The sequence below is a fragment of the Schistocerca cancellata genome, chromosome 12, assembly GCF_023864275.1.
Source record: "Schistocerca cancellata isolate TAMUIC-IGC-003103 chromosome 12, iqSchCanc2.1, whole genome shotgun sequence".
Classification (NCBI taxonomy): Eukaryota; Metazoa; Arthropoda; class Insecta; order Orthoptera; family Acrididae; genus Schistocerca; species Schistocerca cancellata.
In genome coordinates, this window is record NC_064637.1 from 41698709 (window position 1) to 41718472 (window position 19764).

General features: G+C 40.2%; 1 protein-coding gene and 1 pseudogene across 1 annotated transcript in view; one reads left to right on the forward strand and one right to left on the reverse strand.

The window, feature by feature from the left end:
* Positions 1-244: 244 nt before the first annotated feature.
* LOC126109433 (uncharacterized) overlaps positions 245-19764 on the reverse strand; it is a 129144-nt gene continuing 109624 nt past the window's right edge. Inside the window, exons 5-6 of the mRNA XM_049914465.1 lie at positions 17910-18134; positions 245-458 (exon numbers count right to left, since the gene is read on the reverse strand). Coding sequence (XP_049770422.1) covers positions 245-458; positions 17910-18134 — 439 coding nt within the window. The remainder of the gene's footprint in view (positions 459-17909; positions 18135-19764) is intronic.
* On the forward strand, positions 15560-15677 carry LOC126110021 (5S ribosomal RNA; annotated as a pseudogene).

The following is a 19764-nucleotide window of genomic DNA, read 5'->3' on the forward strand; positions in this document are numbered from 1 at the left end:
ACACCCCCGAGGGAGGACTCAAACCTGCACTGGGAGGGGCCGCACAAACCGTGACATTCCACTTCAAACCGCGTAGCTACTTCAAAACAGGTTTTGCCTTTGTTAACATGAAATTACAGCTAAGCCAGTTTAGCAACAATCTTACAAAAATTTGACAGTTCAATCACGAAAGGTGTGATTGAGTTACACAGTTAGAGCCAAGATGTGATCGGTTATAAACTTGTATATAAATATCATATCACTTTTATACATTCTCTAGAAAGAGGACAGATATATTACTTTCATCATCATCACTCTCAAGATGACTGCTGCTGTTGCTGCTACTGCTGCTGCTATTATCACTGTCGCTGTCTGGCTCCCCATCTTCAAAGTAGCCATGAATTTTAAGCTTGGGCATCTGCTCAGTCAGCCCCTCTGTGGCTTTAGGGTCACCTCTGCACCAGTGTACAGTCAGCTCCCTGTGGTAAGAGTAAAAACCCTGCTGTTACTGTCACAGTATCACCATCAACCTGTGGTATCTCTACACAGTGAAGATGTTTTAGAATGTTAAAAAATGAAATGAACGTATGACATTGCTGGCCAGGAGGCCCCGTCCAGGGACGTTCGGCTGCCGAGTGCGAGTCTTATTACAGTTGAAGCCGTATCGCATGGCTCGTGTGCCGGTGATGAGGATGAAACGATGATGACGGCAACACGACACCCGGTCCACACACCGAGGAAATCTCCGACCCGGCCGGGAATCGAACCGGGGCCTGCTGCACGGGAAGCGAGCGCATTACCGTCCAGCTGAGCGTGCAGACTGTATGATGGTATTACTACAATATTTTAATTGTGTATGTGCAGGCTCCCATACATACACAAAAAAGTATTAGAAAAAAATATGAAGGGGTATCCCAAACAATGAAGGAAAATTAGGGAAGAAAATTCTTTACTTGCAAATTTCTGTACAATGACAGGAGGGAGTCTCATGAACAACACATTAAAAATCCTGACAGGGTTGTGACTGTTGGGATGCAGTGGGGGAGGGGCACTTTTAGGGCTCTTTTTAAGGCTTTTCTTGAGTAATTAAAAAACTATGGCTTCTAGTGAAAATGTTTTGCAGTGCAAAATTAAACTACATTGAACTTCCTAAAATAATGTCCCCTTCATTATATCTCTATGACTAATAGTTTCCACATGGCAGTGGATGGAAAAATCACATATTATTAAAAATATTATTTAAATGGTATAAAATAAATGTTTACTACTAAATTACATGTGTACTATGTGTAGGCACAGTAGAACAACAGTAAGGGATAAACTGTGTTCCGGGGCTCTAATAGGATGGAGGGGAAGGGGGTGGAAGGCAGAAGGGCGAGGAAGGTAGGTCACTGGATTGTGAACGTGCACTTCCCTCCTTCACAGGTCTGCAAACTGAAGAGCTAGCAGATGAGTTCACACTATCTGCACCACTCTGTCACAACAAGCAACTACAAGGTGTTTCACAAAGTTATACCGACCTGCACAGCGTGCCTTACAAACCACTAGTGATGTGGCCCACAGATGTGCCCGGGTGTGTTTATTTTCCAGAGTGTATTAACACCATGTGAAATACAGATAGGAGTTAGTTAGTAATAATAGTAAGACAAGGAACACACATGGGCAGAATCCACACAAATCTCTGCAGACTGTTCTACAGTGTTAGAACCGAAACTGATTCTTAGTCATCTTGTACGGCATTGACATTGATATGCAGCAGGATTTTGGAACGTATATTGTGCTCAAACATTATGAATTACCTCAAAGAGAACTGTCTATTGACACAAAGTCAACATAGATCTAGAAAGCATTGTTGTTGTGAAACACAAGAAGCTCTTTACACACTCTCTCTCTCTCTCTCTCTCTCTCTCTCTCTCTCTCTCTCTCTCTCTCTCTCTCTCCCCTTTTCTCTCTCTGACACACAAAATACATACAGTATTACAAATACTGTAATGTAGCATGTTGTATTGTAAACAAACAAACTAACTCACACTGAATGTGTGGTAAGTGTTCCACTCAGTACAGCCCACTCTACAAGTGCCAGGTGTTGCTGAATGGAATAGATTTATGCAGTCTAATAGTAACAATGGTGAGAGGAGTGCTGTATCTTTCTAGTCAATCATTAATTCACCACAAGAAGTGACTACTACACAATGACAATGCTTCACAATATGTTGTCAATGACAGACAGAAGCAAGGTGCCATATTTACCATCCAATTCCTTTCCCACCAACACTGTGAAGGTCACTGACAACATCACACTTACAAATTATACAATTCTCAGGCACTGTATATAGGAATATATTTTACAAAAAAGGTCATTTAACAAGTGCTGTAAACACTCAGTGAACTGAAAATAACTCCACTACACTAAATAAATACGAGCACAGGAGATTTATTCTTTCTACTCACATAAGAGAATTGGACAGAAAATGCAGGGGAGATAGAGCGTGTCTGCAAAATGAAAATCAAGCAGCACTCGTGGTGGGTGAAGTTACATCTGCCAGAAAAATGCTACAGCTGATGTACAGCGTGACTAAGAACCTGTTTCCCTTCTAGCACTGTGGAACAGTGTGCAGAGATTTAAATCACCTGTCCATATGCATTTCTTATCTGTATTCCATGCAGCATTAATGAAATTTGTGAAAAATAAACACACCTAGGCACGTCTGCAAACTGCACCATCAGTGTGACTCATAAGGCGTGTTGTAGAGGATCGGAATAACTTCGTGAAACATCCTGTAGCTTTTTGCTGTGATGTAGTGGCATAGATAGAGTGGGGAATCACCTGCTCCCTCTTCAGTTTGTAGACCTATTAAGGAGGGAAGTGCATGGCCACAATCCTGCAACCTACTTTCTGTTGCCCTTCTACTCTCTACCCCTTCCGCTTCCAACCCGTGACATCTCCAGAATGCATTTCATCCACTAATACTGTTCCACTGCAGATACACGCATGTAATATTTATTCTCAGCCCACTTCATTTAGCAGTAAATATTTATTTTGTGCCATTAAAATACTATTTTTAATAATATGTGATTCTTTTCCAACTCCTATAACACAGAAACTATTACTTCTAGAGGTAAAATGAATAGGAAATTTAATGTAGTCTAATTTTGTATGGTGAAAAATTTTTGCTAGAAGCCACAGTTTTCGAGTTATCCGAGGACAACATAAAAAAAGTGACCTCCAAACCCCCCCCCTTCCCCCCCCTATCATCACTGCCAAAATCCCAATCCTCACAACCTACCACTTAGGATTTTCTGTATTTTGTTCATAACAGTCCCTCTACCACTATACAAAAATTTGTGACTACTATTCAATCTTCATTGGTCTTCATTGACTGGGCTAGAAAGTGACAAAATTTATCCTTTAATACTGTTTCACTGCAGTTAGATGTGGTACACACATTTAATATTTGTTATCAACTCACTTCATTTGTTGTGGTTGTCTTCAGTCCTGAGACTGGTTTGATGCAGCTCTCCATGCTACTCTATCCCGTGCAAGCTTCTTCATCTCCCCGTACTTACTGCAACCTACATCTTTCTGAATCTGCTTAGTGTATTCATCTCTTGGTCTCCCTCTACAATTTTTACCCTCCACGCTGCCTTCCAATGCTAAATTTGTGATCCCTTGATGCCTTAGCACATGTCCTACCAACCGGTCTCTTCTTCTTGTCAAGTTGTGCCACAAAGTCCTCTTCTCCCCAATTCTATTCAATACCTCCTCATTCGTTATGTGATCTACCCATCTAACCTTCAGCATTCTTCTGTAGCACCACATTTGAAAAGCTTCTATTCTCTTCTTGTCCAAACTATTTATCGTCCATGTTTCACTTCCATACATGGCTACACTCCATACAAATACTTTCAGAAACGACTTCCTGACACTTAAATCTATACTTGATGTTAACAAATTTCTCTTCTTCAGAAACGCTTTCCTTGCCATTGCCAGTCTACATTTTATATCCTCTCTACTTCGACCATCATCGGTTATTTTACTCCCTAAATAGCAAAACTCCTTTACTACTTTAAGTGTCTCATTTCCTAATCTAATTGCCTCAGCATCACCCGACTTAATTCGACTACGTTCCATTATCCTTGTTCTGCTTTTGTTGATGTTCATCTTATACCCTCCTTTCAAGACACTGTCCATTCCGTTCAACTGCTCTTCCAAGTCCTTTGCTGTCTCTGACAGAATTACAATGTCATCGGCGAACCTCAAAGTTTTTAATTCTTCTCCATGGATTTTAATACCTACTCCGAATTTTTCTTTTGTTTCCTTTACTGCATCGGGGATAGGCTACAACCCTATCTTACTCCCTTCCCAACCAATGCTTCCCTTTCATGTCCCTCAACTCTTATAACTGCCACCTGGTGTCTGTACAAATTGTAAATAGCCTTTCGCTCCCTGTATTTTCCCTCTGCCACCTTTAGAATTTGAAAGAGAGTATTCCAGTCAACATTGTCAAAAGCTTTCTCTAAGTCTACAAATGCTAGAAATGTAGGTTTGCCTTTCCTTAATCTATTTTCTAAGATAAGTCGTAGAGTCAGTATTGCCTCACATGTTCTAACATTTCTACGGAATCCAAACTGATCTTCCCCGAGGTCGGCTTCTACTAGTTTTTCCATTCGTCTGTAAAGAATTCATGTTAGTATTTTGCAGCTGTGACTTACTAAACTGATAGTTCGGTAATTTTCACATCTGTCAACCCCTGCTTTCTTCGGGATTGGAATTATTATATTCTTTTTGAAGTCCGAGGGTATTTCGCCTGTCTCATACATCTTGCTCACCAGATGGTAGAGTTTTGTCAGGACTGGCTCTCCCGAGGCTGTCAGTAGTTCAAATGGAATGTCGTCTATGCCCGGGGCCTTGTTTCGACTCAGGTCTTTCAGTGCTCTGTCAAACTCTTCACGCATTCTCATTTCATCTTCATCTACATCCTCTTCCATTTCCACAATATTGTCCTCAAGTATATCGCCCTGCACTTCATTTAGCAGTAAACATTTATTTTGTACGACTGTAGTACTATTTTTAAAAATATGGGATTTTTTCAACTCCTAGAACACAGAGACTATTACTCCTAGAGATAAAGTGAACATGAATTTTTTAGGAAATTTAATGAAGTTTTATTTTGTACTGTGAAAAATTTTTGCTCGAAGCCACAGTTTTTGAGTTATTCAAGAAAAACATAAGAAAGTGATGTTCAAACCTCCACCGCCCAATCACAATGCTCACAACCTACCAGTCAGGATTTTCTGTGTTGCTCGTCCCTCTACCACTACAAGCACTGATAACCGCGTAGTTCAGTGTCCCACAAACTAATCACCACCACCACCACCACCACCACCACCACCACCCTCTACCACCATACAAAAATTTGTGATGTTTTCTCCCTATTCAACCTTTCTTGGTCTTCAGTGACTGGGTTAGAAGATGACAAAAGAGAGAGTAACAAAAGAAAAAGGAGCGAAGGGGGGTAAAAGGGTGCAGAAAGTACAAACGTTATAATCTAAGGTAAATGTAAGACTTCTGAGACTACAGAGTGAAGCAAAATTCGTGCACTCGAGCTTCGCACTGCAACTCCTCGCATGCCAGCGATAAAAACAATGTCTCTCATAAAATTTCATCCAGTGAGTATATCCGGCTGAAGAAGGACGTTAAAGAGTGGCAATCTGCAACACTGTAACCACATGTACCGTAACTACATCTGTCAGCACGCATGTGTCGTGCCGTACAGTTGATGCAGTGAGCAGAATTTTGGATTAGCATGCAGGAGGTCCAGGGTTCGATCCTGGGTTGGGGTGATTTTTTTTTTATTATTATTATTTATTTGCTACTTTCATTCTGAAATTTCATAGTGTAATATACACTGTTTCTTAGGTCACATGTATCCTAAATTTACAACATTTTGTAATTCTGAATATAAGAAATACGTGGTTGGACAAATAAGAAATAGACAGTCGAAACAAATGACCTGTTGTATGATAGAATAACTGCAAATACAATATAAATTTCCAGGTGCTAAAGGTGATAGCATAGTACAATAACACAACATGTACTTGTCGTTTATACTATATGTAATATGAGCACTCAGATCTCACACATTAGCAACCAGTGACAATAATAATGTCCATACAAATGACCGCATGACATTCACAACAGAATACGTTGTCCTCTAAACAACAGATGCTCAAAACGACCTCCCTGCACATCCAAACATTGCGCAACCTGTCAGACCGTATGGCTCTGGACCTTCCACAGCAACAAGAGCAGCATGAACATGTGCTACCAATTCTTCCACATTCGTCAGTGGAGCAGAGTCCTTCAGGTGTCCCCACAGGAAGAAATCCAGGGGGTTTAGGTCAGGTGAATGCGGTGGCCATACAACTGGACCTCCATGTCCGAGCCATTTCCCTGGAAATGTTCTGTCCAAATAGTGTCGCACATTAATTCCAAAGTGTGAAGGTGCACTATCATGTTGGAACCATATCCTCTGACAAACATGCAGTGCACATCTTCCAGCTCATCAGGCAGATAGTTTGAGAGGAATGCACGATACCTTCATGGAGTCAACTGGTCTGGCACATGTAGGGGCCCCAACACCTGTCCCAATATTCTGACCCAGGCACTGAGACCAAAGCGAACTCGATATCCACAGTCACGGGTGACGTGCAGGTTAACCTCACACTGTGCATACTGAAGACAGCCTCACGAGTGAGGGTGTCTTCAAAACAGTGTTCAAGAAGTCACTGTTGGCTTCCTGTTGTTGTTGGAACCATTCACGGAACTGCATTCGCTGATAGCAATCTGTAGGACGCAGGTATTGTGCGAAAGCATAATGACAGGGGTGCAGCCCATGCTCACGTAGCACATTAATGGCCACGCATTGCAAGACATGCAGCTGCCTTGCTACACTACGTCTACTTCACTAAGGTTCTTGCTGTATGACTTCCAGAATAGATTCCTCAGTAGCTGGAGTACGGCTAGTCGACGGTCGACCTCTGTCACGCGAGGGTGAAAGGAGAGAACCTGACTGCCGATGGTGCAGGTCCAGACAATGAAACACATTTTTATCTAGATGGCGTCGACGAGGATATCTACCGGCATATTCTCGAGTGGCACCACCAGCCAAGTTATCAGATGCACTGAGGACCAGAAGCATATCCACAAATTCATCATTTGTGTATGCCATATGTCTGCCACACTGGTTTAGAGGTTTACAATGAGAAAATTCGATACGTGTATGCATGTACACTGGAGTCTGTCACAGACGCGTTACTCTGCTAGCAACTAGTCCCTGTCTGGTAGAGATCGCATACAATATAAACACGCCGTCAGTCCTGTGCACTGTTCCACCTAACATGCATTACCCCTCTGACAGATATTGTTCTGCATGATTCATCCCGACACCACTAATAGTGGAATGTTTGGTTTTGAATTACTCTGTTTCCCTAACGTGGTGTTTCCACAATCCCACTGATAGAATAATGTAGTAGTAATAAGCTTCTAAGGGACTCTAAGCTCCCATGCCGATCTCACATGATTCCTCCAGATGCTCCTGTCTTGTGCTGCCTCTTGCCAGTTATTTATTCCCAATCTTTCACATATACGATCAATTTCATTGTGCCAAGTACTCCTGAGTCTCCCCCTTGGTATGTTGCCATATGGCTTCCCCCTGACTATTCTTAACACAATTTGGTCTTTCTTCTCATCATATATCCAGCCCATTGCAGTCTTCTAGCATTTATTATGTTCACTATCGTTGGTTGTTGTGATAGCTCATGGATTTCTATGTTGTGTCTTCTCTTCCAGCTTTGTGATTCATTGTCATAATATGGACCAAAGATTTTTCTATAAACTTTATTCTCAAATACTTGTAAATGGTGGTATTCTCTTTTTGTTAGGCTTCATGTTTCTGATTGATAGAATAATAATAATAATAATAATAATAATAATAATAATAATAATAATAATAATCCCCGTGGAGGCCCGGGAGAAGAATAGGCCTCCAGTATGTTCTGCCAGTCGTAAAAGGCGACGAAAAGAACAAACCACTAATAGGGCTAACCCCCCTTTTAGTGTGATTACTTGGTTCAGGACAGAACTAAAGAAGCCTCGGACAAGTGCCGTCATGGTCGGGGACGACGCTTGAACCCTATGCCCGCCCACAATGGTAACGACACTGCTAGCCAACTGGAAAAGGATTTAAATCCGAATAGAGGTGTTTTGCAGGATATGCTTCCTGCAACCACCCTAGAAGGAAAACAAAGACAGAGGATGAGATGGTCAGATGAAGTTAATCGACACCTCATGTTCTGTTATTACCAAGCAACAAACCTAGGAACCAACACAACTGGATACAGATCACAAGTATACACAACATTTATTACCAGATACCCGGAATTAAAATTTTTAACAGAACAACGACTAGCTGATCAGATCCGTGTAATAATCAAAAATAACAGGATACCCCAGTCAGAATTAGAAAACATCAAACAACAAGTACAACAAATACTGGAACAAAATAATGTGCAATCAGAAGAGGAAGAAAACACAGTAATGGACTCAAACATCCCAGAGCAAACAAACAAAGACCAACACGCATCAATTAAACAATCAGAGGAAAACGAAATCTTAAGACAGCCACCAGAACAAGCACAAATAGAACACGAAGAGAGACACGTGTTAGATATAGAAGAGAAATTTCAGCTGACATATATAGAATACAAAGACACAAATACAGACATTAGACCATTCTTGCATAGACCGCCAAATAACCCACAAGTCGAAACAACAATAAAAACTATCAACACAATCATACACAACAAAATAAATGAAAACACAACTATGGAAGAGTTACAACTACTGGTTTATATAGGAGCACTCACTACACTAAATATACACACTAGGCAGAGATCAGAACAAACCAACACACAGAAGAAACCCACAAAACCAGCATGGCAACACAGGTTACAGATCAGAATAGAAAAACTGAGAAGAGACATCGGACAGTTAACACAATTTATAAGAAATGAAATATCAGACAAAAAACGAAAAAGGTTAGGTAAAATCTCACAACAAGAAGCAATAGAGCAATTAGATGAAAAAAAGCAGAAATTGCAAGCATTGGCCAAACGACTTAGAAGATACAAAAAAAGTGAAAATAGAAGGAAACAAAACCAAACATTCAACACAAACCAAAAGAGATTTTACCAAACAATGGATAACACACACATTAAAATAGACAATCCACCAAACATAACAGACATGGAACACTTCTGGAGCAGCATATGGTCAAACCCGGTACAACATAACAGGCATGCACGGTGGATACAAGCAGAAACAGACACATACAAGATGATACCACAAATGCCTGAAGTGATAATTTTGCAACATGAAGTCACCCGAGCAATTAATTCTACACACAATTGGAAAGCCCCTGGAAATGATAAAATAGCAAATTACTGGCTGAAGAAGTTCACCTCAACACATTCACATCTAACTAAATTATTTAACAGTTACATTGCAGACCCATACACATTCCCTGATACACTTACACATGGAATAACCTATCTGAAACCTAAAGATCAAGCAGACACAGCAAACCCAGCTAAATATCGCCCCATAACATGCCTACCAACAATATACAAAATATTAACTTCAGTCATCACACAGAAATTAATGACACATACAACACAGAACAAAATTATAAATGAAGAACAAAAAGGCTGCTGCAAAGGAGCACGAGGATGTAAAGAGCAACTGATAATAGATACAGAGGTGACATATCAAGCTAAAACTAAACAAAGGTCCCTACACTACGCATACATTGATTACCAAAAAGCCTTTGATAGTGTACCCCACTCATGGTTACTACAGATATTGGAAATATACAAAGTAGATCCTAAATTGATACAGTTTCTAAACACAGTAATGAAAAATTGGAAAACCACACTTAATATCCAAACAAATTCAGATAACATCACAGCCAATACAGATTAAGCGTGGAATATACCAAGGAGACTCATTAAGTCCTTTCTGGTTCTGTCTTGCTCTGAACCCACTATCCAACATGCTAAATAATACAAATTATGGATACAATATTACTGGAACATACCCACACAAAATCACACATTTGCTATACATGGATGATCTAAAACTACTGGCAGCAACAAATCAACAACTCAACCAATTACTAAAGATAACAGAAGTATTCAGCAATGATATAAATATGGCTTTTGGAACAGACAAATGTAAGAAAAATAGCATAGTCAAGGGCAAACACACTAAACAAGAAGATTACATATTGGATAACCACAGCGACTGCATAGAAGCGATGGAAAAAACAGATGCCTATAAATACCTAGGATACAGACAAAAAATAGGAATAGATAATACAAATATTAAAGAAGAACTAAAAGAAAAATATAAACAAAGACTAACAAAAATACTGAAAACAGAATTGACAGCAAGAAACAAGACAAAAGCTATAAATACTTATGCTATACCAGTATTGACCTACTCATTTGGAGTAGTGAAATGGAGTGACACAGACCTAGAAGCACTCAATACACTTACACGATCACAATGCCACAAATATAGAATACATCACATACATTCAGCAACAGAAAGATTCACATTAAGCAGAAAGGAAGGTGGAAGGGGATTTATAGATATAAAAAACCTACATTATGGACAGGTAGACAATTTAAGAAAATTCTTTCTAGAACGAGCAGAAACTAGCAAAATACACAAAGCAATCACTCATATAAATACATCAGGTACACCATTGCAATTTCATAACCACTTCTACAACCCTTTAGATCACATAACATCAACAGATACAAAGAAAGTAAATTGGAAAAAGAAAACACTACACGGCAAGCACCCGTATCATCTAACACAGCCACACATAGATCAAGACGCATCCAACACATGGCTAAGAAACGGCAATATATACAGTGAGACGGAAGGATTCATGATCGCAATACAGGATCAAACAATAAACACCAGATATTACAGCAAGCATATTATTAAAGATCCCAATAGCACAACAGATAAATGCAGACTTTGCAAACAACAAATAGAAACAGTAGATCACATCACAAGCGGATGTACAATACTAGCAAATACAGAATACCCCAGAAGACATGACAATGTAGCAAAAATAATACATCAACAACTTGCCATAAAACATAAACTAATAAAACAACACGTTCCCACATACAAGTACACACCACAAAATGTACTGGAGAATGATGAATACAAATTATACTGGAACAGATCCATTATAACAGATAAAACAACACCACATAACAAACCTGACATCATACTCACCAATAAAAAGAAGAAATTAACACAACTAATTGAAATATCCATACCCAACACAACAAATATACAGAAGAAAACAGGAGAAAAAATTGAAAAATACATCCAACTGGCTGAGGAAGTCAAGGACATGTGGCATCAGGATAAAGTCGACATTATCCCAATTATACTATCAACTACAGGAGTCATACCTCACAATATTCACCAGTACATCAATGCAATACAGCTACATCCAAACATATATATACAACTACAAAAATCTGTAATTATTGATACATGTTCAATTACCCGAAAGTTCCTAAATGCAATATAACATATACCATACAGTTACAAGGAAGTCACGCTTGACCGAGGTCCGCGTCACGTTCCATTTTTAACCAGACTTAAGTCTGAGAAAAAAAAGTCAATAATAATAAAGCAATGAGATAGGTGCTAAACAGCATGCAGTTATCGGACTCAATGTTGAAAGGCATAATTAGTGGGACCATGGGGACAACATATACAAATGGTAACCTAGTTTGGACATTATTCCCAAAGCACATTGCTCCTTCTACTGGTAATGTAAGGCACTAATGGAAGGTGACGAACCTGAACAAGGCAAGAATAACAGTTGGTACTAATCTATGGCACTATTGGAGGAGGGTACAAAGAAAACGGGTTTCACATCTAGTAGATGAACTGGTGTGAATAAACTCATGCCTACAATGTGGAAAGGGCTTCATTCAAAGCTGACCAATCTTCCACTTCTACGATTGTAATATGTAAGTGCAAATGTTTTCTAGAGGACCCACTACAGTTGCTGTTGATGATTAAGATGCCAGATACCGTACCACTTGGCCTACATTTACCAAACAAACACACGTGCCTCAACCAGGATCGAACTATTGACCTCCTGCATGCTAACCCAAAACTCAATCCACTGCACCAACTGTACAGCACGATTAATATGTGCCGACAGAGGTAGTTACCGTACATGTGGTTACAGTGTTGCCAGACTGCCCCTCTTTAACGTCCTTTTTCTGCCAGATGTACTAGCCAGACAAAATTTTGGGAGAGACATTATTTTATCGCTGGTCGAGTGTGCAAATTGCGCTTCACTCTGTACAGTTCCGTGCAATGTAGCATAGAGCCTCGTTACCCGTGCTAGAGATTGAGGCCAGGAGGATTGCAGAGTTCAAGGTCACCTGCCCAATTCAATTGGGGCAGGGGTTGCAAAGTCACCACTTGAGTCTAGCATGCTATGCTCAGCAGCAAGCTCTGGCACTGGGTGGTCAGCTTTGCTATAGAACACAGTAACTGGTGGCCATTCATTCAGGGTGGACGGCTGACTGCTGGTCGCACCCACATAAACAGCTGTGCAGCAGCTACAGCAGAGCTGATACATGACCTGACTGTTTTCACACGTGGCCCTGGCAGTGACAGCATACTTTTCCAGATGCTACACATATGACCTATTCAGGAAGAGGAAAATTTTAATTCACCCTGGTTTAAAAATATCATACAAAACACAAACACTTGTTTATTCATTGGTGACAAGTTAATTATAAATGATGGTGAAGATGAACTGCAAACTGCTGTCTACAAGCTGAGCTTGCTGTACCAAGAACACAATACAAGATCTCTACCAACAACACAAAAGAAATGGTACTGAAAAAGAGTTGAACATATAAGGAAAGAAATATTTTTTTCTGACAGGATAATAGAACAAATACAATATTTTAACCATCTTGGAAATAAAACATGCTATCCAGAAGATCTAGATGGAGGTAAAAATCTTAGAAAATTTCAATATACGTCTGGCACTGTAAACAGAACTTAAAAGGTATGGGATGAAACAAAATTTAAACTTTATAAAATTATGACAGTTCTTGTGCTTCTCTGTGGCAGTGAGACCAGAACACTTACAAATTGGAGATAAATGAGAGTAAAGTCTCTGAAAGGAAATGACAAAGAGCTGTGAATGGAGTACAAAATTAGACAAAATAAAAATATAGACATTAGAAGCAGACACAAAGGTTGAATCAATAAACAGTGTAACACACGAATGTCCAGTTAAAGGGAAGAACTGTGTGAAAGACTGTCAGAGCAGTCATTACTATTCCAAGCCATGAAATATGTACAACATGCAAAAACAAGTCTTACAAGGCCCGAGAAAAGATGGCACGAATAAGATTAACCCATTAAGATACAACAGGACAGGCATCATGCATAATTCCTGAAAATGAAGAAGGAGGAGGAAGAGGAGGAGAGGGAGAAGAAATGATACGTAACTGAGCAGCAGATGCTAGCATTGAAACTGCAGAGTTATGATTCCAGCTTCTGTCAGAAGATTGTCGAGGGACTCATACCGAGCCTTACTCCACAATGATGAGCTGGATCAAACAGTTCAACAGGCTGGCGTACCAATCGTCTGGTGCCCATAATCCAGTGCGTACAAAACAAGTGCGCTATAGAAGCTGAGGGTGGTGGAATGACTCAGTAAGTGGAGAGTGTTAAGCTTCTGCCTGTAATTTGTTTTAGGTAACAGATATGGGGTAAAAGCACCTCTTATCAGAGAGGAGTCCAGAAACAGAACTGTGCACCTCAAGGTGTTTGTTTTCCACACAGAGACCCTGATCTGGATGGGCCACTGTGTGACAACAAAGCTGCACAGTCTGCGTTTTAGCGAGTGTCACAGTACGGGACCTGAGAAGAGGAACTCTCCAGAGCTCCTCGAAGTTGACACTCGGCTAAAGCCGCAGACTGAGAGCTATACCGAATGCAAAAGTCTTCGAATAAACGGCAGGAGTAACCACCAGATTCACAGGTTCTGTAAGTCCACTGACAGCCAAAGGAAAAGTGTGACACTTGACAGACATTCCTGCCTGGGTCTGATCTCCCGGGCCTGAATTAAGGAAGTACCTCTGAAACCCTAGCCGTGCAGTTTGGTGACACCAGGAAGTATTGTGCAATTTATTCGAGTGGAAAGAGACATCGGTAATGTTTAGGTAGCATCTGTTGGGAAAGGAATGAAACAGTATTGTCATCTAGCTGTGATGTTATTTAATGTGTACGTAAGAGTAATCTGCGAAGGAAACCGGGGAGAAATTTGGCAAGGGAATTAAAGTTCAGGAAGTAGAAATAAAAACTTGGCAACTTGCCTATGACACTATAGTTAGGTCAGAGACAGTGAAGTGCTGACAGCTGAACGGACTGGACAAAATCCTGGTAATGGAAAATTTGAAGTAAAAATAGTCTCGGTTGAAAATTATTCTTTTAATAACAACCGTATTTTATACACCTTCAGCAACTTTATTTGAACACATTGAAATAATCAGCAACTGTCTGTATAAAACAAATTTAATTTCTTAACCAGTTTCAGGCACACAATGCCCTTTTTCAGAAGTTTGTAACTATAACACAATAGTAATAACCCACTGAAGGACACTAAGTGCCTGAAACTAGTAAAGAACTTAAGTTTCTTTTATGCAACCGGCTGCCAACTATTTCCATATGTTTCAGTAACAAGGTATTTTACTGACAACGGGCAACTTCAGATTATATATTTGGATAACAAAGTAAGCAAAAATTACAGTATGGGCCTAGCATGCACGATTCTAAATGTGAATAAGGAATTGCTATTAACCTTAAAATTTTCCTTTTACAGTATTTTAAAAACCATAAAAAGGCACGGTACTAGACTGAAGCACCCTCAAATCAGATAAACCTGCAGAGGCCTAGTCAAAGCAACTAATATAATATCATGTAACAGAGGGATACAACATTAACTAAATAATCAAAATGAATTGGTGTAGGACCACACTCATGAGCAAGTAAACATATTCCAACAGAAAACACGGAGGTGCCATCGCAATCTCACAGCATGAGCGTGAAGCAGGCACAGAGGTGGTCAATGGAATGAAGCTTGCTTACAATGACTGTACTCAAAGCAGTTACATGACAGCATATTTAATGCTTACAAAGAACATCTAAAATGGTTGAATCAGAGTTATTTGACCTTCTATCAATGTTATGTGTTATTACGTTTAGCTGTTTTTGTCTAGGCCTCTGTGGGTTTATGTGATTTGACATGTGCTTCAATCTGGCACAGAGCTGTTTTATAGTTTTTAGGAAAATTTTAAGGTTAATAACAATTGCTTATTCACATTTAGAACTGTGCAAGCTAGGACCATACCCTATTTTCTGCTTATTTTGTTATCCCTACAGGTACGAGGCAACGGCCTTGCTGCAGAGGATACACCGGTTCCCATCAAATCACTGAAGTTAAGTGCTGTCGGGCGTGGCTAGTAGTTGGACGGGTAACCATCTGGGCCGCCACGTGCTGTTGCCATTTTTCGGGGTACACTCAGCCTCGTGATGCCAATTGCAGAGTTACTCGACCGAACAGTAGTGGCTCCGGTCACAGAAAACCATCAAATCAACCGGGAGAGTGGTGTGCTGACCACACACCCTCCTATCCACATACTCAGCCGAGGATGACACACGGGTCAGATGGTCTCAATGGGCCACTTGTGGCCCAAAGACGGAGTGCTACAGATATAAAGATGCTACATGAAGACAAATGTATTGTTAATAGAGGAATAAATTGCAAGCAAAACTGTTTTTTATTAAAATATTCTAATCGCAGTTGCTATACCAGAAGACCTATTGAGTCAAATATATTTTATACTAGAATGTAGTTAAATTAAATCAGGAGATCTTGAGGGAATAACATAAAATGGGACACTAAAAGTAGATAAATTTTGCTATTTGGGCATCAACATAATATAGAGGCTATAAAGCGCATTTCTGTGAACAGGGATTTGTGAACACTGAATATAAATTCAAGTGTTAATAAGTCTTTTCTGAAAATATTTGGCTCCAGAACAGCCTTGTATGAAGTGAAAAAGGAATATTAAACATTTCAGACAAAAAAAACTTTTGAAATGTGGCTCTACAGAAAAATCTAAAGATTACGTACATAGATTGAATTTATAACGAGGACGTACTGAATCAGACTAGGAAAAGGAAAGACCTGACTAAAAGAAGAGATTAGTTGATAGGACACTTCCTGAGATTTCAAGCAATCATCATCTCTGTGATACGGGGAAAAGAGAGAGAGAGAGAGAGAGAGAGAGAGAGAGAGAGAGAGAGTGTCAAATAAGTGGTTGGTAAAAACCTGCCAAACTGCCATTTCCAACTGGACCAAATGATCAGTTGTGGATTGCCCCATCAGTGTGTCACACCATTACATGGTCAAAAATACTTATAATTAATGGGCCATCATCATCATCATCATCTCCAGTAATTTTCACAGCAAATTAGTGAGACAGATTAGTCTATAGCTATTAGTGGAAGCTGAGGTTTTGCCTGGTTTAGAAATTGAGACGAATCCACGTTTTGCCTCTGCAAGGGAAATTCATTTTTAAGCCATATACTATTGATAACTATTAGCAGGTAGTATTTGTAACCCACATTCAGGTGTCGAATCAGAGCCTTTGGCCTTGTTTCATGATAACCTGAGCACAATAATCAATACCCTTTCATTAATAATAGGTAGGTAGTCAGGCAAGTCATTTCCGTTTACCATTTATGTGCTCATTAAAAGTTATGGATCCAGGTGAGGGGGTGAGCTCATTAAAAGTTATGGATCCAGGTGAGGGGAATGGTGGGGGTGGGGGGGTTCTCGATCAGTGTACATTTCCAAATTTCTCAGCTAACTTACAGAGAATGAAGTGTCTCGAAAATAACAAGGAATTCTCGAAGTTACAGGCTGTGTTTAGCTCTGAACTCAATCAGTAAAATTTACCTCTGATTCTTCCAAAACCATACGTACAAGCTGTATAATATTGTGATTTCTTGGATTAATGAAATACAATACAATATGTAAGGGCATGTGGTCCACCCATCACTACGGGGCAACTATTTCTCATTCGAACGACCCTTCAGTCTGTCTCTAGAAGCCAAGTGCCTTCCATTCCAGCCCCCCAGCAGGAACAATCCTCGGCACTTTTGAGAATCAAACATGTATCTTTTACAGCAATTCAACATGCTGGTCACCCCCCCCCCCCCCCCCCTACAGATGAAATCAGAATAACTACCCTTGCATACATTTCCTCTCTTTTCAAGCTACATCAGCAGAATGAAATCTGGAGCGACACAGTTCGAGATCTGAGAACATTTTATTTCCTTATGTTCCCACAAATGGCTCAGAGGACACTTAGCTAGCCTCACATAAAGATATTCTGACCACCGATCACACTCGTCACGGATGCAGTGTGCTAATTGGGACAGCAATAGTTAAAACAGAGGCTTCTTGCTGTGACGATATCACTTCACAAAATTATGGTACTCAACTTTCTCCTCAAAATTTTGTAGATTGCAACCTACACGGGGAGAAATGGCCACTGCACTGAAATAAGAGAAGTCAGAGCCTGCAGGGAAAGGTTACAGTGGTCATTTTTGCCACATGCTATCCGTGAGTGGAAAGGCAGAGAAAGGGTGATGATAGTTCTACGAACCCTCTGCCAAACACTTAAGTATGAACTGCAGAGTAAACGTGTCGATTTAGGCATTTCCTCACCTGAGACTGACAAGATTTCCTGGAAATCTATCAAATGGCATTCCAGTAACAAGGGACCAGCTGAGTGACAGTGCGCGCAAACCGGACAATTCGAGGATACTGCTCAGACCCGGTTGCAGCTTCGGAAACTCCAGTTCCTCCAAGACCAACGTGTGAAGTTGTGGTAGCCTGACGAGGTAGGGGACAAACGCCCCACCGAGACCTGTGCAACCTGACACGTCCAATCTGGAACAAACCACAAGGCCGCTATCATTTATCGAGGAACAAGTTAAGAGAAAAAAATGTAATTAATGTCACTTCCAGTGGTCATCTGTGAAACAGAGCATCTTTGATGTAAATCATAATGCTCTGAACACCTTCAAGTAAAGGTATCACAAAATTAAACTCCTATCTAATATAGACTAGCTGGGGGGAGGGGGGGGGGGCACAAATGTACTTACAAACTGACTTGACAGTCACAAAAGGAAAGCCACAAAAACAATACCATACATGTCCAGAGGCTCTGAAGCAAGGAAAATAACTGTGTGTCAACTTTAAGCATTAATGTTATTATGCTACTCCTATAAACTGCCTAAATATCAGGATTCTTGAATCTTAAGTCTTTGTTAGCACAACGGGAAAGAACAAATTGTAAATAAGCCACTGTTTTACAGTGACAAAAGCTATGCTGTACACACAGAAACAAACCACTCTCCGTACTTATCTCAATGCTTCTATTTGGTATATGGTTCTGTATTACAATATTGATGAAGTAGTGCCTAAATTGTGTTCCACACCACCACTTGCTCTTCCAAGACAGAAATGATGCAGCTACGACTAAATCAAACATTTAAACTTAGGCAACTTAAGTGAGCTCATTTTGAGATGAATTTGCTGCAGCTTAATGTGCTGGACCTAGACTTGAACCTGGGACCATTGCCTTTTGCTGGAAAGTGCTCTATTGCTGAGCTATCTGAGCACAATTTAAGATCCATGCACACTGCTTTACTTATGCCAATACCTAATTTCCAACCTTCTGAAATTCACGGAAATTCTCCCACATAATGTGTGGGACTAGCACTTTGAAAGAAAGGATATTGTGGAGACACGGCTTAGCCATAGCCTTGGGAACTGTTTTTGGAACGAATATTCTGTCTGCAGACGAGTATGCGCCAATTCGAAACTTTCTGGCAGGTTAAAACTGTGAAGTTTGGAAAGTAGGTCAGCGGTACTGGTGGTGGTAAGGCCTCGACTGCGGGTCACAAATCGTGGCAGGATGTCGCAGTCAGTAGAGCACTTGGAAGTGAAAGGTGCCAGGATAGACACAAATTGCAAACGAGTACTCACTGTTAGCATGTGTCACCCCAATCCCATATGCACACACTACTCTGGAAACTGTGAAAGTCCAAGGATAGTATTTCGACATCTAAATGTGTACAAAGGAATGGAACTCTTACATTGTATACACATACAGTTTGGTTTCTTAGTAGTCTCTCTCTCAAGCTGGCAATTAATGTGTCACAAGGAGGAGGGCACGAGAGAGACGACCAATGCCTTGCTCCAGTATGACTTGGCCTTACTTTTTGGTTTGTAAAAATGTAATGCACAACTTTTTTTGTGTTTATTTTTCTTTTCTGTATTTCTTGATGATATGTATTCGTGGGAACGATCCATGTATAGGCTTTCTGACCATCATCAACGAAAGTGACAAAACGATAGTGGTATCTGAGGTACCCTCCATCACACACACTGTAAGTTGGCTGGTGGAGTATAGATGGAGATGTAGATGTAGATATGAAGGCACAGTGCCCCACATTGTTTGGGGAGTTCCGTCAGAAAAAGAAACATTAAAGTAAGAGAAGTATTGTCACTCACC